Genomic DNA, 25,112 nt, shown 5'->3' on the forward strand with positions numbered 1-25,112 from the left:
CCCATGTGATGCCAAGCCCATAGAAGGTAGTGCTGAGCCATGCCCCATGAGAGGAGGAGAAGGAGTGATTGACGTTGAAATCATCTGAAACCCTCTAGGCTACACCGGGTTAGCTGGCACCATGGTGTTCAGCACCAAAGGAAAAGGTGACTGTGACGAAGTGGGGTGTATGGGGATTTTATTCCCCTGGTTAGATGGCATGCATTTCCTGATGCCCTGTAGTTCCCTGCAGTTTCCCTTGGCAGCATCAGTGCATAGTGGTAAGATGAGCTCACAGGTGACACCTTTGTTCAGAGGAGGAGCTTGACAGTTTGAACTGGAACTCGGAGTTGGAAGGAAGTTAGCCTGGTTTGGGGGAGAGAGACAAAGGGGGGCTAAGGCCCCAGATTGGGGTCCTCCCTGGGGGTCTCCTCTCCCCAAAATGGATTGGATGGACTGTTCTGGTTGCCGGACTGACAGTCCTGTACTATGCTGTGTTCCTGTTGACTAATAAACCTTCTGTTCCATCTGCTGAGTGAGTCACATCTGACTGTGGATGAGGTGCAGGGCCCCAGGACCCCACACTCCATGACAGCAACAAAGCCACCAGAGCCAACAACAGTAATCAGCGCCAAGAATGCCAGCATCAAGGAAACTGATGGTACTGATGAGGACAGTTCCATGGGAGACAGCTGTTCTGAAGACCCGTCCCAAAAAGGGAGTCCCAGGAAGGCCGACAGTGCCGAAAGCAGTACCGGGGAGCTCCAGACACTGACGCCAGCGATGGGGCCCATGACAGCAAACAGATAAACTGCCCGACTCTCAAGAAGTGCCCATAGGGTCCAAAACGGCCATTGTGGCACCAGCTGCCTGTTCGGTGGTCACTGCCCAATGTGGTGTGTCAACTCCATTTGGAGGAAGAGATAACACTCTGACTCGTGCGTAAGCTGGAAAAGGAGGAGCTGGATTTCGACTCAGATGCCTCCAAAGGCAAAGACCAACTGCTTTAATGGCTGGAATGGTGCTGGCACCATCGTCACTGGCAGGGTCAGGGGCATAGGTGGCCACACCATCATGGCGGGCTTGGCCCAGAATGGAGGATGACTCACCACTTGCCTCGGGGATGAGGTTCTCCTCAGCGGTGATAAGGGTGCTGTGATTCGGAGGAGGCTTTGCGCCTCTCTGAACCCCTCCAGCATCAACAGTAGATCTAGGGAGTGGGGACTAAAATTCCAGACTGGCATAGACAGTTGGATCCTCAATGGACAACCATGGCACGTCTCCCCCAACAGCACCTGGACGTTCTCTCTCCACTTTGACATCACAGGAGAATGGCCCATCATGTCTTTTCTTTTTGTGAGGCGTTGGGGACTGAGACTTATGTCTCCTGGGAGGCTGAGGTGCCAGCCTTTCACCATGGTGCTTGGCTCCCTTCTCCTTCATCAATGCTGGGGCTGAGCTCGGTGCCGGTGCACTCTGCACTGAAGATATATGCTTGGTCCGGCGGACAGGGACTTCTCAGGCTAGAGAGCTGCCTCCATCCGGAAGATCTTGAGAAGCCCCTGTACTTCAAGGTCCTGGGTTTAAAGGTCTTATAAATCAGGCAGCAGTCCTGCTGGCGGCTCTTGCTCAAACACTTTGAGCAGGCTGAGTGCACATCGCTCTTCGGCATGTGCTTCCCACAGTCAACAGAGATTTTGAAGCCTGGTGATCTTGGCATACTCCAGTGCCAAGGCCTCGAGGAGGTGGAGTGACCTCCCTACTCTGGAAGACAAACTACTCGACTAAGTAAAAGAGAACTATAACCTATAACTATTTAAACTATTAACAATTAGAAACTATTTACAGATAAGGTCTAAATGCTACCAGCTTACTGATAAGATTGCTCCCAGGAGTGAAGGGGAGTTCCAGCAACAGACACCGCAGCATAAAAGAACTGAGTGGGGGTGGGATGGGCTGTGTCTATACTGGCACCAGTCTGGGGGCACCATGCCAACCCAATGGTTACTGCCTAGGGGAAAGTCTTTCCAGCAACTGGGTATGTGCATTCACACACCTATACTGGAATGCACAAGAACAATCACTCGAAGGAGAATCTGCAGCTCCACAGCCATATGCAGATCTTTAAGGGCTTCTTTGTGGCTCCCAATGCTATAACTGCAAAGTGGGAAAGAAAAAAAAAAGATAAAAAGAAAAAAAAGATTATTTTTAATAAATGGTGAACATCTAAAAGCCCAACAACGAACAACTCATATCTAAATAGCAAACGATATGTAATATCTAATCACTGAATAACTCCCCCTTTAATATGTTAAGTGCATTGTGGGATATGATACTGTATGTGTGTTTTGATCATGTTGCTAATAAAGTTTTGATTTTTGAACAGGAAAAGGAAGCTTGCAGCATTTCTGCCGTGAAGGACCACACACGTTTAAGAAAGAAAACTGAAATTTAAGGTGAAGTAGTACCGGCATAATTAAAACAGGTTCAGGAATGAAAGTCAGGATGATAGTGGTACAAACATACACATGTAAAGTGTGAGGAAAGAGAACATGTAAAAAGTTTGTGAATATCCTCCAGCAAACACATATTGCATTACAAATCATTGTGTGTGCACTGTTCTTAAAATAAGGGTTACAAAAAGCACGGCTTGGCATTATTTATTAAAGATTGTCTCATATTCACATGCACCACAGCTCTTGAATTATTGAGGTTTTTTTAAACACATTTTAAAAAATAAACGGCTTATCTTGCTATTTTGGCTGCCAATCCCTGGCATAAAGAAAGAAGGAATAGACACAGTCATTGACAACTAAAGAGAGGGGCAAGACTAAGTAGAGAATGGAGTAAATGATTACTAGAAGCAGGAAAAGCGGAAAGTTGGTAGACCTATAAACTGCTAGGGAGACATGGTTTGCCAGAATCTAAGAGCTTCTGGAAGGTGAAAGAGAAGTTACTCACTTGTAGTAACGATGGTTCTTCGAGATGTGTCCCCGTGGGTGCTCCACAGTAGGTGTCGGGTTCGCCCAGCGCCGCAGATCGGAATTCTTCTAGCACTTTCCACTGGATCGCGCATGCGCCGATGAGCACCACTCCCTTGCGCACCCTCGGTCATGTGCACGATCCAATCCCCGCCAGTTCCTTGACAAACCGCCCTGGATGCTCCTGAAAAACACCGGACAGAGATCCGAAGCGGGGAGGATGGGTGGGTAGTGGAGCACCCACAGGGACACATCTCGAAGAACCATCGTTACTACAAGTGAGTAACTTCTCTTTCTTCTTCGAGTGGTCCCCGTGGGTGCTCCACAGTAGGTGACTACCCAGCAGTAACCCCAAGTAAGGAGGTGGGTACTCGATTCACGTGCAGCTTGCCCCCGAGAGGACAGCTGTCGACAGGCGGGTATCCTCATCGAACACCCGATGCAGGGCGTAATCCTTGGCGAAGGTGTCGTAGGATGACCAAGTCGCCGCTCTGCAAATGTCTTTCAACGCGATTCCCTTGAAGAAGGCCGTTGATGCCGCCACTGCTCTGGTGGAGTGAGCCCTGGACAGGGCTAGCAAAGGGGTCTTTCGAAGCTCGTAGCACAGTTTTATACAGGACACAATGTGCTTTGAAATTCTCTGGGAAGAGAGGCCTTCCCCTTTCGACCTGGGAGTGAGAGACACCAGAAGCCTGTCCGTTTTCCGGAAGGGCTTAGCTCTGTCTATGTAGAAGGCCAATGCCCTCCTCACATCTAGGAGATGCAGGCGCACCTCCTTGCTGGAGCTGTGAAGCTTCGGGTAAAACGAGGATAATACTATTGGTTCGTTAATGTGGAACTCTGAGGAAACTTTCTGAATGAAGGCTAGGTGTAACCGTAAGATCACCGCCTCCTTTGAGAATACCGTGCAGGGCAGCGTTGCCATCACTGCTGCGAGCTTGCTCACCCTGCGGGCTGATGTAATCGCAAGAAGGAAGGTCGTTTTCATGGTAAGTAGTTGGAGGGGTACCATGGCTAATGGTTCGAAGGGTAGTCCCGATAGCGTGTGGAGTACCAAGCCCAAACTCCACAACAGTGGTAGCGGTTTTCGAGGAGGATACAGGTTTACCAGCTCCTTCAAGAACCTTGTGACGATAGGATGGGCGAATACGGTGGGCCCTTCCTCTTTGTGCCGAAAAGCTGATATAGCTGCAAGGTGGACCTTTAGCGAGGACAGAGAGAGCCCGTCTCGTTTGAGGTCCAGCAGGTATTCTAGAATTACAGTTATAGGAACGTCAAGAGGAGCTAACTGTTGGAAGAGCACCAGGTGGTAAAGCGTGTCCATTTCTGTTTGTAAGTCCTCCTGGTGGAGGTCCTTCGGCTACACTCTAAGACTTGCCTTACTCCCTCTGCACACGTGCTCTCTAAGGCGCTGAGCCATGGATTAACCATGCTTGTAGGCAGAGTCCCTGAGGGTGCGGGTGCACTATGGACCCCTGAGCCTGCGTGAGTAAGTCCGGCGCTACCAGTAGGGGGGGTGGTGGACGATTCGACATGCACAGAAGCAGGGGAAACCATTGTTGTCGGTCCCAAGTTGGAACTATGAGTATCATGCGAGCTCTCTCCCTTCTGGCTTTCTGCAGAACCCTGTGGATAAGTGTTGTGGGGGGGAAACGTGTAGAGTAGAGGGCCCTTCCATGAGATCATGAAGGCATCCTCCATGGACCCCCACCCTGTTCCTGCTCTGGAGCAGTACTGAGGGCACTTCTTGTTGCGCTGGGAGGCAAACAAATAGACTTGGGGAAATCCCCAGGTGTGAAATATGTGTCGTAGCAGGTCGGAGCGGATCTGCCATTCGTGTGTGAGTGCAAAGCGCCTGCTCAGTTGATCTGCCTTCACGTTGTGGGCGCCCGGCAAGTGCGAGGCTTTCAATGTTATGTTGTTGGCAATGCAGCAATTCCACAATCGGACTGCTTCAGCGCATAGCGCACGGGACCGTGCCCCTCCTTGTCGACTGATGTAGAACATGGTGGAGGTATTGTCGGTATTGATCCTGACTACTTTGCCGTGCAGGTATTTCCGAAAATGTCTGCACACATTGAACACTGCTGTGAGCTCCAGTACATTTATGTGCAGTGTCTGTTCCACGGGGGACCATAGCCCTTGCGTCACCTTGTTGCCAATGTGCGCTCCCCATCCTATGTGGGAGGCATCAGTTGTAAGAAAAATGGAAATTTGTGGTTGGTGGAAGGGCACTCCCACGAGCAGGTTCTTGCGATCTGCCCACCACGCTAGCGACTTCCGTACCTCCGTCGTGGGCGATACTACCCTATGGACGGAATGGGCTGCCGGTCTGTGAACACTCGCCAGCCAATGCTGCAGGCTTCGCATGTGTAACCCGGCATTCTGTACCACAAATGTGGCGGCTGCCATGTGCCCCAACAGTTGCAGGCATGTTAGGATCGGCACCACAGGGCTGTGCATCATGACCTGCACTAAGGATCTGATGGTGCGAAAGCGGGCGTCAGGCAGGTATACTCTTGATGCGATAGACTTTATGTGCGCCCCTATGAACTCTATATCTTGCTTGGGTTCGTTCTTTGACTTTGCAAGGTTGATAACTAGGCCCAGCGAAGTAAACGTGTTCGCGGCGACACGTATCATGCGTAGGACCTCTGCCTTTGAGGCCCCTTTCAGTAGGCAGTTGTCCAGATATGGAAAAATAAACACACCCTGCCTGTGCAGGTAAGCTGATACCACTGCCAGGGTTTTGGTAAAAACTCTGGGTGCCGAGGATAGGCCAAACGGAAGAACCCTGTATTGGAAGCGTTCCCCGCCGACCGTGAAGGAGAGGAAGTGTCTGTGTGCCGGGTGGATTGTTATACGAAAGTAAGCATCTTGTAAGTCGAGGGCTGCAAGCCAGTCTCCATCGTCCAGTGCCGTAAGTATGGAGGTAACTGTAATCATCCGGAAGCGCTGCTTGCGCAAGTATCGGCTGAGGCCCTGTAGGTCCAAAATTGGCCTCCAGCTTCCTGTTTTCTTCTCTGTTAGGAAGTAGCGTGAGTAAAAACCTTTCCCTAGGAATTGTTCCGGCACTGTTTCCACCGCCCCTATGAACATGAGGTGATCCACCTCCTGCTTCAGCCTCGCCTCGCGAGAGGGATCCCTGAGAATAGGCTGGGTGGAAGGCTTCGTTGGTGGTAGTGACTGGAAGGGGATCGTGTAACCCGTGGCTATAATTTCCAGCACCCATTTGTCTGTTGTGATCTTTTGCCATTGGGAGTGGAACAGTTTGAGGCGATGATGGAACATGAGGTGAGAGTGGCATTGAGCAATGGTGTTGATAGTGCAGTCCTTGACATACCTGTCAAACTTGCTGCCTCTGGGCTTGCCCCGAGGTTGTGCGACTTTGTTTAGAATGCCGCCTGGGGGCCCTGTACTGTTACTGCTGTTGATGGCGCCCGTGGTCATAGCCTCGCTGATATTGTGCGCTTTGTGGTCGGTAAGCGTAGCGCCTTTGCTGAGGATAGAACTCCTTTTTCTTGTATGGAGGAGTGTAGATACCCAAGGTCTTAAGTGTGGCCCTCAAATCTTTGCTAGAGTGGAGGACCGAGTCGGTTGATTCTGCAAACAGCTTTTGCTTGTCGAAGGGAAGATCCACGATCTTCGCCTGTAGATCTCTGGGGATACCAGACGTCTGGAGCCAGGATTCCCTACGCATTACCACTGCTGCGGCTGTTGAGTGTGCCACTGTGTCCCCCATGTCCAGGGCAATGTGAACTCCCGTTCCCGAGGCCGCATAGCCCTCCTGGACGATCGCCTTTAACACTGACTTCTTGTCCTCCGGGAGGGAATCCATGAGAGAGGTGAGTCTAGAGTAATTGTCAAAGTTATGGTTTGAGAAATGTGCTGTGTAGTTTGCCATTCTCAATAATAAGGTAGAGGAGGAGTAGACCTTCCTGCCGAACAGCTCTAATTTCTTAGCATCTTTATCTGACCCCCCTGATTTGTACTGAGGCGTCTTCGACCTCTGCTGGGACAATTCGACCACCAAAGAATTGGGCTGTGGGTGGCTAAACAGGAATTCCATGCCCTTGGCTGGGACGAAGTATTTCTTACCTGCCCTTTTATTCGTGGGCGGAATAGAGGCCGGAGTCTGCCATATGTTAGTGGCTGACTCGATAATGGCTTAGTTCAGTGGGATAGAGATTTTAGATGAAGCCGGGGGTCTCAAATTTTTCAGGAGTTTATGATGCTTCTCCTGTACCTCTGCTATTTGAATGTCCTGCGTGTATGCTACTCTTTTGAACAGCTCTTGGAATTGTTTAAGGTCATCCGGAGAGGAGACATCCCCGGGGGAAAATTGCCTCATCTGGGGAGGATGAGGAAGAACCGCAGGGATAAACCTCCCCCAAGTCCTCTGGCTCCCGAGTTCGCTGGTATGTTTGCTCCCTCGTGGGCTGTGAAGGAAAGTCTCGGGACTCTGGACCAAACTCTCCCTGGGACAGCTGCGTTCCTCTCCCAGAGTGAGCATGTACATGGGAGTATTGGCGAGGAGGGGGAGGGGATCTGCTCCTGGATCTAGACCTCCGATGTCGGTGTTCGGTATGATGAGGACGGCCATAACAACATGCACAAGGGCCCGGTGATGGAGACCTGGACCACTGAAGCGGGTTTGTGATAGTACCCATAGGGATCCGTGCCCAAAAAGGGTGAAGGAGGCCTGAGCCAAGGCAAAAGGTGGTTGGAGGAACGGAGAGGGAGGTCCAAAATAAGCTGGTGGAGTTGCTGCCCGGCGACGCGGTGTGTGTATCTCGGGGGGAGGGGGGGTGCTGGGTGATAAGGGCATCGCAGCCCTGTCTGGAGATGGACTGAGGTGCCGGGTTTTGGCTCTAGCTTTCCCCCGCCCCTGCAGGGTGGGCACCGCCCCCTCCCGTGCCAGGGATCTCGGCCCCGCTGTCGGCACCGCACTCGGTACCATCACAAGCAGTGCCGCGCGGGTAGCTTCCTCCAGCGCCACTGGGCCCTGTGCTGGGTGCCCCTGCGCCGTCAGCGCCGTGATAGCCGGTGCCATGTGAGGCGGTGCCACCAATTCCGGCACTTGCCACGCTGGCGCCCACGACACCCTCCGTGCCGACTGCTGCATAGTCGAAGGCCCAGCCCTGGCCACATGCGCAACAGCGCTGCCGCTTTCATCAGCCCGTGGCTGAGGGCTCTGCGTTCCGCGCGTCCTGCTTGCTGGAACCGCCGGCAAGGATCGAGCCGAGGAGAGTTTCCTCTTCTTTTGCACAAAGCGGGTCAAAGACGCCACCTTCCTTTTCTGTGACCCAGAGGGCCCTTCTGTGTGAGGCTTCTCTGGCAGCTCAGGCTGGAGGACCTTATCAAACAAGATCATTTGAGCCTCATCTCTCTGTCCTTCCTGGCCCTGGCTGTAAACTTAGCGCAGCGCAAACACTTCTGGGTAACATGGGACTCCCCCCGGCAATGAATGCACTCACTATGCCCATCAGAGGCCGGCATAGGCTCGCGGCATGACTCACACTTCTTAAATCCCGAGGCAGCCATCGCGGTGAGTCTTTACTGTTAATAGGGTACTTAGACACTAATCAGTGCGTTCTACAACCCAAATAACATTCACAGCCTTCAGGGTAGCAGACGGCTAAAACAGCCTTCTTTGTCCGCCCCTCTCCCTTCTGTTCCTCTTCTCTCTACTATTTTGTACGCTTTTTTTTTCCCCCACTTTTTTTTTTTTGCATAATAGTAAAAACTACAAGCTAACAAGTAAAACAACTATCTTATCTGTCTCAGGCTTTAGAGCCGGAGCGGATTCCGTCTGCAGACGTTGGCAATTGAGAAGGAACTGGCGGGGACTGGATCGTGCACATGACCGAGGGCGCGCAAGGGAGCAGCGCGCATCGGCGCATGCGCAATCCAGTGGAAACTACCAGAAGAATTCCAATCTGCGGTGCCGGGCGAGCCCGACACCTACTGTGGAGCACCCACGGGGACCACTCGAAGAACACCACATGTTCTGACAAGACAATCTTCAGGCTTTGGTTTTGACAGAGTTTAATTCACTAAGTAGTCTTCATTTTAACTGTAATATATGTGAAACTTGCTGATCAATACTGAGAAGAAGTAATTAGCATTTAGCTATGACCATCAGCATATGGACTTACGTATAAGGATGTGGTAAGCAAACAAACAGCTAAATGGGCTAAAATAACAGAAATAGGTAATCTGTTAAAAATTAAATATAAACTTTTTAAAGAACTGCTATTCAGAAAAACAGAAAGCATTTCTTTTCATTTCTAATTGTATCAAAATCTCTCTCTTCAGCTTTTTGAGACCAAATGAATCAATGAACAGAACTCTTCCTACTGAAATCAAAAGGAAAATATAGAGATCAATGATCCTTGTAAGTCATATATGTTTTACGTTAGCATCAGCGTTTTAAGCAGCTTTTTAACTCCTGCTTCATTCCGGAGCAGTCTCTGTTCATCTTCAGTACTCATGGCACAGTCTGATTGTGCCATAAAAATCAGCAGAAAGGTGAAGTCTTAACTTGGAAGGTGAATTGGAGCATTCTTTTATAACAATCACTTTAATGTAGTGCAAAATAAGCAAAAAGAAAATAGAGGTGGTAAGAACACCATGTTTTTCTCTACCACACTGGTGCAATGAGTATTATGTTGGCTCTGTTCTGAGTTCGACTATGACCTTGTGCAGCATGGGAAGGGGTGGGAATGCACAGAGTACCTCTGCATCCCATTTGATGGAGAAAGCATCTCTAGGGAGTTCTTCCCTAAGGTTGCTCTAGACCAGCAAAAGTGACATCTCTATATCTGGATGTCCCCATTTGCAGAGTACACAGCTAAGGAGTTGTGTGCTTATCTCCCATTCATGATGGCATGGAATTTATGACTAAGGGCGTCCACTGGGAGAGAGGTACCTGGCAATAGGGATAATATGGTGCGCCAGACACCAATTCCATAATCTGAGACCTTCCAGGCATAGGAAAGGAGATCATGCATCAGTCACCCTGTCAAATTAATGTAGTATATGCAGGTCATATTATTCGTCATAATGTTGATCGTTTTCTGAGCTACGTATATAGGAAATATTGACATGCATAATATATCACCCTCAGCTTTAGAAGATTAACATGGAGCATTTGTTTGGTGAACAACCATTGGCCTTGGGCTGTGAGGGCCCCCAGATGGGCTGCCCATCCAATGACGCTTGTGTCAGTGACAACAGTGACTGTTGGGGTAGGTTAATGAAATGAGACACTGGATGGGACATAGGGTGGGTCTGTCCATCACACTAAGGAGCTGAAGACACATGGCAGGACGCTAACCAACTTGCAGTGGCAGGTCTCTGGATGGGGTATAAAGTGTGGTGAGCCAAGACTCATACAGAGCCTCACTAGTTTGATCACATGGGTTGTTACAGCCATGCATCCTAAGAGTTTTAGGCATTCATGTACTGTAGCGGTAGGAGAAGTCTGTGCTGCTGCTACAAGGTTGCAAATGGCATAGAATCTGTGCAGGAACAGAGTCGCTTTGACTATGGTGGTATCAATTCAAGCTCCTATTAATTCTAGGACTTCGGTGGATGGAGTGTGGACTTGTCGTAATTTATGGGGAAGCCAAGCCTTAGTAAGAGGTCCATGATGGTTCTGACCATGTCTTGGGTCTCTTGTAAGGATGTGCCTTTTATGAAGCAGTCATCTAAGCACAGGAAGATTATGAATCCCAAACAAGGTAGGTATGCTGGCACAAAGGCTACAATTTTGGAAAAGACTCTGGGAGCTGTTGAAAGGTCAAAGAGCAGCATCCAGTATTGGCAACGATGACCACCAACTATGAAGTGTTTGCAGGTGGCAGGAATCGTGGTATGAAAATATGTGTCTTAGTGGTCAAGAGCCAAAAGCCAATCTCCTTGGTCTAGTGTTGAAATTATTGTTGTTATGGAGGTACTCTTGAATCACTGGAACAGATCTCCATCTTCTATTCTTTTCCTGTGTTAGGAAATATATTGAATAGAAACCTCTGCCTTGGAACTCTGCTGGTACTGATTCTATGGCACCTAACTGTAGAAGGTGAAGCACCTCTTGTTGAAAAAGGGTCTTGTGAGAGGGGTCCTTGAAGGAGGACAGGCTGGAAGGACGAGGAGGAGGGAGGGAATGGAGTAATCATTGCTGATGAGCTCCAGGACCCATGAGTCTGATGCTGTTAGTGCCCACTATTGTTAAAACTGGTGGAAGCGGTGGTGAAATGGTGGATGACTGAGTGATGGTGCAACCAAAAGAACAGTGTCTTTCTGGCTCCCAAACAAACCTTTAGAACTGTTGCTGAAATGCAAATGGTTGGGGAGCTGAAGTTTGGTGCTGCTGCTGACGCTGAGGTCTGTGCCACTGGTGCCTGTTTCTGCCAGTAGTCATAGATGGTTTGCTGCCTGTATGGTTGACTAAGCCTTTGGCAGGTATTATATCTGGTTCTCTTTAAGGGGAGGCATGTCCATGCCTAATGTCCACAGGGTCGTGTGGGAATCTTTCATGGAGTGGAGAACCTTGTTCGACTTTGCAGCAAAGAGACTAGTTTTGTTGAAGGGTAAATCTTTGATTTTCTGTTATAGGTCTCCTGGAACCCCCAATGTTTGATACTAAGAAGCTCTGTGCATTACTATAGCTGATGCAGTGACCTGAGCAGATGTGTCGGCTACATCCAGAGACAATTATAATGATGTGTGTGAGATTATATGGCCCTCTCTAGATGACGTAAAGTAGAATGAGCCTTTTTTGTTCTGGCAGGCATTTCACAAACTCTTGGAGCTTGGAGTAGTTGGACTAGTCATAGTCCGCTACCTATAATGGCATAATCTGCCGCTCTGAAAAGCAAAGTACTCAGGGAATATACCTTGCACCCCATGATACCCATTTTTATTATTCTTGTTGTGCAATGTAGATTTAATGTAGATGCCTGGATCTGTGTCTGACCACATGCAATACCAGCGAATTTGGTGGAGGGTGAGTGAAAAGAAAGTTCATTCCTTTGGGTGAAATAAAATATTTGTGGTCTGCTCTTTTGCTGGTGGGGGTAATGGAAGCTAGGGTCTGCCGGATGATATTGGCAGGGTCCAGAATGGCTTGGTCCATAGGTAGGGCAATTCTGGAAGATGTAGGAGGTTGCAGAGTATGTAAGAGGCAATATTGTTTTTCTTGAACCTCTTGTACATCTGTCCTGTGCTAATGTCACCTATTTAAAAAGGGTTCTGGAAGGTTTTGGGGTCATCCATAGATGACAGGGTGGTAGAAATGACTGCATTATCAGGTGAAGAGGAAGATTTATGAATGGGGGATCTGTCTTCATCTTCTGATAAAGAATCTTCCACATCTGTTTGAATGGGAGAATTTGGATCCATGACAGATGTGGTAGGTTGAGGAGAGCTGGGTGGTTCTCTTGATGTTGTACAGTGAGCTGCATGGTGATTCTTTCTGGGGGAACATGACTCCCATAATAGCCATTGTCCAGGGTAAGGAAGCAGAGAGTGTGTATAGTGCTGAACATACCAAGGAGGAGGTGGTGGATGTGCTTCAGTGACAGGAGCCGTATCCCAAGACTGTGTTCTGTGTGTCAGGCTAGAGTGTTGTCAGGAGAAGCAGTGCCACTGGTTGGAGCCAGCTTCAATGGGAGAATTAGGCAAGACAGGTGATCTATGGGAGTGTGCTGAATGAATGGAGGAAACATGAGATAATCATGCAGTTGGAGATCTACGCCTTGTGTGCTCCTGTGTCAGTGCCAAGGACTGGGAAGTAGTCAGTCAGTTCTGAAACAGGTGATGATCAGCTGGGAAATAGCAAATTGACTTGGGGTGGAGGGGGTCTAGCAGCCTCCTACATAATATGGTGTATACAGACCACTCCAGCAGGTGCTGGAGCTGGTCCCTATAGATGCTATGGTAAGATAATCTTTTGGCACCAATGCACATGGCAAGAACTCACACCTATGTTGAATGAATGTGAATAAGCTCTGCAAGGCAGAAGAGGAAATTTCATAGTTCATTGCAGCAAAATGGTGATAAATTATGACAGTTAAATCCCTGAAGACAGCACAGCAAATTCTGAATTCTATAAATTTAAGAGTATGTATAAACCTCAAATAGAAGACTTGCAGTATATGGCTGCAGCTGGTCTAGGTCACCTGACTCAGGCTGCAGGGCTAAAAATTACCATCTAGCAATCTGAGATCCAGCTTTGATCAGGCTTTGAAACCCCTGGGAAGAACGTGTGTCAAAGACACAGCTCCAGCTAAAGCCCACATATCTATACATCAATTTCTGGCTCTGTAGTCTGAACCCCCTGCAACTGTGTCATGGGACAATTGCTCTGACATGGAGCACTACAAGTTTTTCATTGGAGAACAGTTGTACCGTAAGAGACAAGTGCACTTGTCCAAACAGCGAAGTATCAACAGGATGTGTTATATGCATATCTTGTTTGGTTTGACAGAAGCCCATCTACTGAAAACCAAAATAAATAGATCTATACTTTCACCAAATTAAGTGAAATAATTAATCAATCTGCAGACTTGATTACTGCACTGTTTTACCTGCAAACTTGGAAGCATTTAATTTGACAATTGTGTCTTTCATATCTGAGAAACAAATATGCTTACAAAAGAAGTGACATTCACTAAGTGTTCTGAATTTCATGTGACAAAATCTTGCAGGTTTTCTCGGTGCAAGGAAAAATCAGAATCATCCTGGGACCTAGGTACAAAAGTTCTTCTTTGTTCAGAGATTGCTATCTGAGGGCTAAAAAGAGTTCAGTTCTTTGCCGAGACCCTCCCCCCGAGGAAAGATTGATTAATATACCTCTCTTGTACAATGTCTGATAATGGTTACACGCTCCCCTCCCTCCATAAACTGCAGTCATCTTCTCCCTTCTCCTCCCCCACCTACACTTTTTTGGTTTTACATATTTTTCTTAATCCAACTCTTCTCCTCCCTCTTCTTCACTTCTCATGTTGTGATTCCATTCCAACAGTCATGAGAAAACAAACTTTACACAACCACGAGAAACTTGGCCACACTCATGATAAGCAGATATCCACCTAACTAAAACCATGCTAGATTATGGATACTGCCACACAAGAGTGCCGTATTAGAGAAGTTCAATCTGCACAGTAAACACAGCCCCAGCCCCAGTTCAACCACCCCCAGCCCCGGCCCCCCACCCCTCACGCATGCCTCCAACTCAACCTCCTCTCCTCACCCCTGCCCCAGTTAACACCCCCTCCGCCCCCCACCGCAGCCCAAATCACCGCCTGAGCATGGCTCCGGCTCAAACACCCTCCCCACCATGCTTCAAACCCCCTATGCACTCAACCCCTATCCCCCACCCCAACCCACCCCAGGCTTAACCCCCACTGCCTCCCTCCCACAGCCCCAGCCCACTACCAGGCTTAACCCTCCTCAGCTGCCCCCACCCACCCCCATTCCAGAGCTTACCTTTCAAAAGGAGCTCCAGGTGCTCCTGCTGCTTTCCCAGCTGCAGAACGTGCATTCCACCAAGGAAAAAAGCTCCCATCCCCGACCTTGCGCAAAGTTCGAGTTACACGAGGGTACATGGGAACGCAACCCTTGCATACCTCAAGGGACTACTGTACAGTTTTTGTAAAGATGTTTACTAAAACGTCTTTTGGACCGTAAGTCTCTTAAAAGTGTATTCTTTAGTTTTGTTATTTGACATTAATGTACTAATTATTTGTTGCCTTCCAGCTCTGTGCTGTTTAATTTTTTTAACTACTTGTCCTGGAGTAATCTCATTTTATTTGTTTATACCCTTGTCATCCATTTTGGGCATGAAAGTGAAGAAGCAGCACTATAACAATGCATGTTTTAAAAAATATTGTTGCTATATTTGAATACTTGTACAATAAATTAATCATGATACAATAAACCAGAAACAATCAAACTCACCTTGGAGAATCCCTAGTGGGATACAGCTGGTGGAGGTACTGCCATCAGTTCTACTGCCTATTTCACTGGAACTTCTCCCCAGCCTAATGGGAGGGAAGGGGTAGCTCATGGATGGGGCAAGGAAGGAGAGCACTGGAGCTAGGCCTTGCAACAGATGTATTGGTGACACCTGGGCCACTGAACCTTTAACTTCTGCCACAGCCTTGCCAACTTCCATTCTATCCAAAACTTTCTACTGCACCTAAGCAAAGCTTGAATCTAGTCAGTAAACTTATTAGCACTGTCAACTTGTTTTCTTGATGGCCGATCATTTAATTGCTCTGCTTAAACTAGTTATTCATATTTTAAGAAAGAACTTCAAAATTAGCAAAGTTAATTGTTTTTCTTCTGCTGAGCTAATTTTATTAACAATGGCCTTATCCCATGAATTATCACAATATAAATTGTACTGAATTTGATGTTCTCTTAAATAAATTCTTACAAACATGGAATAAACTGGAACAACAAGAAGTCCTGGGGCACCTTATAGACTAACAGATATTTTGGAGCATAAGCTTTCGTGGGCAAAGACCCGCTTCATCAGATGCATGAGTGGTGGGGGATGGTTTCAGAGGGGCATTTCAGAGGGGGTAATACCCCTCTGAAACCCCCCCCCCATGCATCTGATGAAGCAGGTCTTTGCCCACGAAAGCTTATGCTCCAAAATATCTGTTAAGTCCATAAGGTGCCACAGGACTTGTTGTTGTTCTCAAAGATACGGACTAACATAGCTACCTCTATGATACATGGGATAAACTGAAGAATCTTCTAAAATATCCACCTGAAAGCTGATATTCTGTCCATGTTATTTATCAGTATTCCAAGACATGATCTAATTTATCAAATAAATTAATAAAAATCTCATATTTGGATAAAAACTACAACAGAAACAAAGGGTCTAACCTGGAGGACTTGTCTTGTTCGGTATTATCGCTTCAGTATCCTCCTCTCTCTCGCCACCTGGCTCCTCTTCATCAGAGAGTACCAAAAAAGCTTCTTTAGGTAAACTTTCAGCGCTTTCATGCTTGGATGGTGAATCCAAAGGGCTCTCCATTTTATCTTCTAAACTGGGGCTTGTGTCATCTGCCGGAAGCAAGGCAGTTTTGGAAAAACAGCTTAGTTCATCTTCAGCTGGGGCCAGCTTTTCCAAAATTGGAATTATTTCATCTGTCTCCATGGAGTCTGTATTTTCTAAAATATTCTCAGCTGGCTCATCTAGCGGCTTTTCAATGGTGGTTTCTGGAAGATCTGCAGATTGATCTCCTTCATCCTTTGGCTCCTGGTCAGTTTCCATACTGCTAGATATAGCCTCATCTCCAACAGTATCTTCATCAACAACCTCTTCTTCAGCACTTTTTTCCTCTTCAACAGGTAGATCAGAACTAAGAGCTAATTCACTTGTTTCTGCTTTCTCTCCTGAAGAATCATTATTATCACAGCTTACTTTGCTTTCACCTTCAGATAGGCTCTCTGTTTCTCTTTGGTCCAAACTATCTTTTATTCTGTGTTTGTCACAAAGTTCGTCATCCTTTTTATTATCAAGTACCTGATTTCCAGCCTCAGACACTGAAGCAATGATAGGGTCCTCCTGCTCTTGTTCAAAAATAACATTCTCTGGGCACAATGTTTCAGGTTTGCAATCTAGGTCACCATCTTTGTTCTCTGCCCTGACATCAGGATTTTTCACATCAGAGACTCTCTCACTTTCAGTTCCTCCTTCTTCGGAGAGAAGACATATATCTACTAAACCATTAATTTCCTTTTTGTCCTCCATGCAGTCTGTGTTACTTAAAGGAGAATTTAGATCACAATCTCCATTTTCATGTTTGCCATTTAACAGTTTAACTTCAGTTGTCTTCAACAGCTCCTCTTTGACCTTATAGACAGCCTCAAGTTGTTGCCGATCGCTTACTCTCATTGTTTTTCGGGCCTTAAAGACTTTTTTCTGAGGTTCCTCTGTGCTATCCATCTTGATCCTTAAAATATAAAAACAGTTTAGCAATAAATGAAAATATTATTTAGTGAAACTGCTAAGTAGCCCCTCCCAATATATGTGCTAAATAGTATTGTGTTACTTAATGCATGAAAGCATAAGTATTAAAAGCAAATTCATGAAAGCTACGCAGCACTCTATAACAACTTCAATGTCATTTCTCCATATTTTTCTCCATGCCCAAACCTCTGAAATGCAACAATTATAGATTTTTTTTTTTGTATTAAACAGTCTACTCGCTCATCTCACTAGAGTCACGATATCTTATATTACTAAACTCAAATCAGCTTATTTACATTTAAAAGACAAAACAGACAACTCTTAAATTAACATGGGCTAAATTAGGATCCCACAAAAATTGATGTAAGAGAGATGTAAACTGTTGCTTGGCTGGAAACCAAACATTATGATACCAAGGGTACTAGAAATCTAAAGATTTTATTCTTAGTTTCATGCAAGATTTTTATTCAATTTTATAGCGTTTCAGAGACAAGAACCTGATTCTTTTCCTTAAAAAATATTAATCTGTTCTGAAACTGTTGTTTTAGACATACTACTCTGTTGATTCCACTCTTGGCATCAGTGCCCTCTGTGCACAACTGTAACACTTTCTTTCAGCAGCATCTTTGGGCAAACCTCTGATGCCGCATGCCACTGCATATAGGTATAAAGGGCGGAGCCACTCCTAGTCCTCTGTTCCTTCTTTCTCCTCTCCCTTTGATGAAGACGGGTAGAAGAGCAGGCTGTTGAATGGACATGTGCAACACATCTCAAAGAGCAAGTTATGGAACAGGTTAGTAAATATTTTTTCTTCAAACAATTGCACATGTGCATTCCAGAACTAGTGATTCACATACTGTAAGACAGCAAGCGGGATCAGAGTCTATTTCAATAAAGAGTGAAGAAAAACTTGCCGCACTTTAGCATCACCTCTGGAATCTTAAGACCCAATACAGAAGGCAAATGTGAGGACCAAGGAGAAAGTTGCCCTTCTACAAATATCCACAGCTGCAACTTGTGCAAGAAAGACTGCTGAGGCTATGGCTATTGAATGAACTGTGACTTTATAGAGAGCATATCCCACCCTCTAGAGTTTTCAAAACAAGTATACTCTGTAAGCTGAGTGCTTGAGCAGACACCCAGGAGAGATTCAAATGTGGCTAACTGATTAGCAGAGCACCCACAGCTGGTAGCACGTTTCTACAGGTGGTGCACATATGCACATGCGTCAGTGCACATAAAATTTATTCTGCATATGTATTGAAAAAACTAGAGAGAACACTGCTCAAAATCCACTGGTTTTAAGTAATGTGGGATCAAGGACAGCTGAAGCTGGCCAGTTTGCAACAGTGAGAAGTTCTGTAAAGATGGAGACTGGTATGTCAACCACATCTGTCCTACGAAACACTTGATTTGCAGGTCTCAGGTGTACTGAAGGACCTGGAGTCAGAGCAGAGGCAGCAGAAGGGAGGGGCCTTTGCTCATAACAACCTAAACATCCTGATAGACCCTGCCACACGGAGAAGCAAAATGTTGGTCTCTGTGCTCTGGCCAATATTGCTTCTTGACTGGGGTATTTGCATACAGAGCCAAGGATTTCAGAGTGGCTCTAGGGTTCTGAAGTCCATGAACTCACTGTCTGGTCCAAGAATAAAGATGGATGATCGAATGGCAAGCCTTGGCCAGTACCTCTTCAAGAATCTCTGCATTTCCTCCTCAATTCAGGTAAGACGGAAACGTGTTGTGATTCTGCTAAACCTGGATGGGAAGTTCTCACTGAAACTGCAGCATTCAGCACTGTGTCGGACTTCGTTAAGTCTGACAGTGGTCTAAGCACTGTCTCCATCATTAGGAATTTCAACCTAGCTTCCCTATCCTTCTTTGTTCTAGGCTTGAACTGCCTGCAAATCCCAGCATCAGTCCTTCCTGTGGTTTTCCTCCCCCCCCACAAGCAATTCAGCAGCTACTGTGTGAGTCAAACTGCACGGAGTGGGCCTGCGGGGGAGGGAGAGAGCACATGGTTTGAAACCCAGTGACCAGCACATACATAAATACAGGGACTTTTTAAAAGAGTGGGGTTTGGGGGGTTAAACGCAATTTAAAAAAAAAATTTAAATATAACATAGCTAAATCTTGCTAACTACCTTACCACTAAAGGCTAAACCAGAATAGCTCCGTATCTGCCCACAGCTACGTACACACAGTATGCTCACAAAGGCTGAGAAAGAGAACTGTTCTGGCACAGAAGAGAGTTCCAATGAATATTACAGGAGAAGGGGGCTCTGCCTTTTGTACCTGAACAAAGCAAAAAGCAGCAGCAGGGGTACCTCAGGCTACACAACAGGTACTGCTGAGGCAGAAACGCTGCTTCTACATTCGCCCCCTCCCACCGAAGGTGGCACAGTAATGAGGCAATTCAAAGCAGGCTAATGAGGTGCTAACGTGCATATTCAGCACCGCATTAGCATAATGGTGGCTGCATGAATTTCAAAGTGCAGAATCTGAATTGCAGATTGACAATGGAGATGGGGAAGTTTCGAAATAAGCACCCCACTTCAACATTCCCTTATTCCCAACAAAACTAGATCAGAGTACGGGAATGTCGAAGTTGGGTGCTTATTTTGAAGCTGCCTGCATCTACATTGTCAATCTGTAATTCAAAGTCTGTGCTTCGAAATTCACGCGGCCGCCATTATGCTAATGAAGTGCTGAATATGTACTTTAGCGCCTCAATACCCTGCCTCAAATTGCCTCATTACCATGCCACCTCCAACAGGAGGTGGGGGTGTGTAGAAGCAGTCTAAGTTGCTAGATGTACTGACACAAAGGGCTTGTCTACACTACCACCTTCTTTCGAAGGAAGGATGGTAATTAGGGTGTTGGGAGTTTACTAATGAAGTGCTGCCCTGCATAGACAGCACTTCATTAAGCAAATCCCCCCCCTCCTCCGCAGCAACTTTGAAGTTTTAAACTCCTTATTCCAAAATTTTGAGGAGTAAGGGGACTTCAAAGTTGTCCCGGCACTTCGAAGTTGCCGTGAGGGAGAATTTGCTTAATGAAGTGCTGCCTATGCACCGTAGCACTTCATTAGTAAACTCCCAGCACCCTAATTACCATCCCTTCTTCGAAGGAAGGTGGTAGTGTAGACACAGCCCAAGAGTGGAAGGCACATGGGCAGTAACTTACAGAACAAAGCTAAACACCTACATGGCAAAATGTTTGTAATTTCATGTTAAAAAACCTTGCTTTTATACAACCTCATCCCCTATGGAATTGGAACAGTTGGAACTCATTACTAGAACTGGTAACATTTTCCTATTATACGACTAAAACTATGGACTAACAATGTACTGATACCTGTATTTGACATAAAACCTCAACTTTTAATAAAGCACCGCAAAACTATTTTGCCTACCGTGTATCTCTTAGGCTACGTCTACACGTGCACACTACATCGAAGAATAACGTCTACACGTCCTCCAGGGCTGGCAACGTCGACGTTCAACTTCGACGTTGGGCAGCACCACATTAAAATAGGCGCTGCGAGGGAACGTCTACACGCCAAAGTAGCACACATCGAAATAAGGGTGCCACCAACAGCTGCAGACAGGGTCACAGGGCGGACTCAACAGCAAGCCGCTCCCTTAAAGGGCCCCTCCCAGACACAGTTGCACAAAACAACACAAGATCCACACAGCTGACAACTGGTTGCAGACCCTGTGCATGCAGCATGGATCCCCAGCTGCAGCAGCAGCAGCCAGAAGCCCTGGGCTAAGGGCTGCTGAACACGGTGACCACAGAGCCCCGCAGGGGCTGGAGAGAGAGCGTCTTTCAACCCCTCAGCTGATGGCCACCATGGCGGACCCTGCTATTTCGATGTTGTGGGACGCAGATCGTCTACACGTGCCTTACTTCGACGTTCAACTTCGAAGTAGGGCGCTATTCCCATCCCCTCATGCGGTTAGTGACTTCGACGTCTCGCCGCCTAACGTCGATTTCAACTTCGAACTAGCGCCCAACAGGTGTAGCCGTGACGGGCGCTATTTCGAAGTTGACGCTGCTACTTCAAAATAGCGTGCACGTGTAGACGCAGCCTTAGTAAGAACAAGCTATTATAGCTATCAAGAAATTACATATTTATACCCACCTGTTCCTTCCACCAAGCTGCTATAAAAATTAGAAAGCTGTCTCTCCATGCCACTCAATTGGTTGATTACTGAAGCAAATAATTCAGAAAAATATTGACTATATGCTAGATTTAAAAATCATTTTCTACATATACTAGGTTACAAATCGAATAAGGTCTAGCAATTCTGGAGAAGCTGAAATGTTCACAAATTTTTTGCAAATGGGAAAAAGATGCCAAGATGTCATTGTCTTTTTATACCAGTTGCCATTAACACCCTTTTTATAGGAGAAGCACTCTCCTGCCACATGCCTCAATCTCCTAATTTGTAAAATGGGAATAATTATACTGAACTCTTTTGCAAAGCAGTTTGAGATTTGCTGATGAAAAATGCTACATAAAAGAGTACAATACTATAATATAAAGGGGGGGTTTCTATCAAGACAAGAATGTTAACTTGTCTTCAATCATCTACTCTAGTTTTAGAATCAGTTTGAAAGGATTAGATAAAATGCTGCTTGGAAGCAATGGAGAAATACAAGTTCTCTGTACTCCTAGAATAAAACTGTTTATTGAAGATCTTTGGCCAAATGCTCAACTGCTGTTAAACACATTAGCACCATTAAATACAATGGACCAATGCTGATTTACACCAGCTGAGAAACTAACCCATTTTGCTCAAATATTTTATTTATTTTGTACTCTGGTAACAGTGGAGGGAAATCATCGACATATGCGTATCTGGAGAAGCAGATCTGATTTGCTGGGGAGCAGGGTGATGAAGTATGCTTTATTGATAGTTTTTGTGGAATCTGAAAGATGATTTCATGAAAACATTGAATAATGTACTGTTTTATGTCCAAAAACTTGCAAAAGGACAAATTCTCCCAATTTTAGTGTTAATGCAGCAGTTTATTATTTGACTGTATTTTTAAATTTACTAAATCTTGTTTTAGAAAGTTTTTCATCAAAGAATTACACGTTTCTGCTGGCTATATGTCAATAGTACACTAGATAAGTGATTCCCAAGCTTTCTGTGCTCAGAACCCATTTGTAAAAGTGGACAGCCTGTGGCCATCCAGTAAATAAGCTTGGGGTGGGGATGGGGGGTGAGATATGCCTGCTTGGGGAGGGACAGTATGAGAAACCATCCTATCACAACTCAGTAAGCAGGTCTACAGGGGCAAGAATGGAAATCATACCCTGTCCTCAAATGGATAGGAGGGCTTAGCTTGCTGAGAACGATGGCTTTGCAGCGCTACTCAAATTTGGCCACACCCCCTGATGGAGGGACAACTAGGTCAAATCTAACAGAGGCACATGTGACCTAGTACTTGGGGTCAGAGGGTCACTTGGTCAAATTTGTCTTGGTCAGTCTCCCCTCATCATCACAGAGAGGCACCTGCGCCAAATCTTAATAGCATGGAGATCCCAAAAGTTGAACCATCTGGAGCAGAGATCCCAGACCAGACAGCCCCATGGGACAGGAGATGCCATGCAACCTTTTGAAACATTTTGGAAATGCTCTTCTAATTTGCAGTCCACAGGTTGAGAAACTTTGCACTAGGGCCCCACTTTAAAAACACTCATCCGTTGTATAGGGGAAATTTATATGCTCCTAATTTAGAACGAACAACTACTTAATTTTCTTCACAAACTCATAAAGGTTGGAATATAGAAAGGATCAACATAAAATTCTACTCTTGAACTCAGAAGCTGTGTCTACACTACAAAAATAACTTCTAATTTGTACTTTCAAGTAAGCAACTCTGAAGTAGAGTGTATACACACAGCCTACTTTGAAGTTAAATTTTGAAGTAGGGCACTACTCCATTCTCAGGAATGGAATACGGACTTCGAAGCTGGGCTCCCCTACTTCGCAGTTAACTTTGAAGTAAGGGAAAATGTGTGTAGACTCTCTGCTGGCTACTTTGATGTAGTGCCTAACTTCAATGTTAACGATGTCAATTCCTAGTGTAGGGACACCCCCAGTGGAGTGATTTAAATGACCTCTACTAATCTAAATTGTTGATCAGTCATTTGAATTGCTCATTCGAAAACAAAACATTTATTTAAAACAGGTTGAGTTTTTGTAAAACTCATTGGAAAATTTGTATCCCTTCAAGATTATACATTTATAATGCACAAAATCATAAAATGTGGGGTTTTCAGTGGCGCCAATAACAGAGCTTTTACTTGAATTTTACACAGAGGTAGGCAATAAGCTGGAGACAGTTCTCAAGGATTAGCTCATGGCAGGCCGCCAGCATTTGTTTTATTTACATGCATGTCTGCAGATACACCCACTTGCAGCACCCACTGGCTACAGACTGCCATTGTCAGCCAAGGAGAGCTGCGGGAAGTGGTGCAAACTGGAACACTGTTTCTCATGCCATTCACTGGCTGGGAATGGCAATCCATGGCCAATGAGAGCTGCCAACGGCCATACCTAGGTAACTTAAGCACCAGTGGCCTGCTAAGGGCTAACTCTGGTGAACTGCATCCAGCACATAAGCAGCTTACTAACACAGACTATACAAAAAAATCACACCAGGCAAAAAACAACAAAACCACTGAAAATTACGGCCCTGATCCAGCAAACACCAAAGAAGGTATATAATTTTATTCTCATGAATATACTGCTATCAATGGGTCTGCTCATGTACTTAAAATTAAAATTAACCAGCTGCATAAGTGTTTGCAGCATCAGAGGCTCAAACTGCATTTCTGTGAAATTCTTACGGTATTAAAATCTCTGTTGCTTGAAAATAATACTGTTTCATTGTTAATAATGCATGTTAATACATTTAAGTTTTCAAAAGCACCTAGGTTCCTTATACACATACAAATTAAGTTATACGGGCCCTATCCTCATAGTACCCAAGCACCTCATCTTTTTTTAAAATGTATTTAACACTTAGAGGCAGAGAAATATTATTGACAGAGATTCTCAGACACAGACATGCACAATGACTTGCCCAAGGTCAAAGAAGTCTGTAGCACAGCAAGAATTTTCTTAAGTCCAAAACATTTTTTTCTAAATGATGTAGGAACATAAAATAAGTCTGTTGTCTTCAAAGTGCAGACCTCTATGGGGGAATACAGCCTGGTCAATGCATTTCAGCTTTCTTGACTTTTGAAGGTTCAACAGGTGGGAAATTAGTGTTCATAGAAGAGCTATTTGCTTATCAACTTAGTGTTTGAGTTTGTGTCGCTCTCACAGAAGAACAATGAGACTGGAATTTTTTTTTTCCATCTTAAATTAGCATTCAAAGTGAAAATTCTTAGTACAAAAATCCTCTAAATATGAAATTATAGTAAGTAGGAAACTGAAAATTTATTTTAGCAATTTAACACAAAAAAACAGAACAAAGAACTAGCAGCATGTAAATAAAATATTTAATTTTTTAAATAAACAGAATAGGTAAAAAATCATAATTTAAAAACATTCTGCACAAACACGCAGAGAATCTGTTATGATTTAAGACTTCAGGCATGCTTGAATAAAAGGCAATAGTACTGTAACTGAACACTGTCTATGAAAATAAGTGATTTTTTTCATTAATCCATTTAAAATAGCTTTGCTGTCTGCCTGTAATGCAGTGTCTCGTAATTTAATCAGTCTGGATTTTCCCAATAAACATCAAAGTAGATTCAACATCTACAGCCACTAAATACTGTACTTTGTAACTGATAAAACAAGGGAAATTTCTGAAAGAAGATACAGTAGGACTTAGAGCAATAAACACCTTGGCTGTTTCTACATAACGAAGGAAGTGGCATGCCCATGCAGGGAGTGAAAGATGCTAATGAGGCGCGGGTGCAAACTCCCGAAAATTTTTGGAAGAAGGGACCCCCTTCCGGAAGCTCCCCCCAGGCCCAACGGTCTTCCGGACTCCAAATCACATGCCATTATACTAATGAGGTGTGGGGAATTTGCATCCGTGCCTCATTAGCATCTTTCGCTCCCTGTATTTGTGTAGAAACGGCCCTTGGGAATTAAGATTGTTAGTAAAGCTAAAAATTCTGT

At 45.5% G+C, this 25,112-nt stretch overlaps 1 protein-coding gene across 8 annotated transcripts in view; it reads right to left on the bottom strand.

Annotated features, from left to right (window-relative positions):
• Nucleotides 1-25,112, bottom strand: part of ATF7IP (activating transcription factor 7 interacting protein) — a 218,780-nt gene that overhangs the window by 107,231 nt on the left and 86,437 nt on the right. For all 8 annotated transcript variants that reach the window (XM_075010695.1, XM_075010701.1, XM_075010711.1 and 5 more), the window contains one exon: nt 15,867-16,939. In XM_075010695.1, the coding sequence (XP_074866796.1) occupies nt 15,867-16,932 (1,066 nt within the window). In that variant the 5' untranslated portion in view covers nt 16,933-16,939. The remainder of the gene's footprint in view (nt 1-15,866; nt 16,940-25,112) is intronic.

The sequence above is a fragment of the Carettochelys insculpta genome, chromosome 1, assembly GCF_033958435.1.
Source record: "Carettochelys insculpta isolate YL-2023 chromosome 1, ASM3395843v1, whole genome shotgun sequence".
NCBI lineage: Eukaryota > Metazoa > Chordata > Testudines > Carettochelyidae > Carettochelys > Carettochelys insculpta.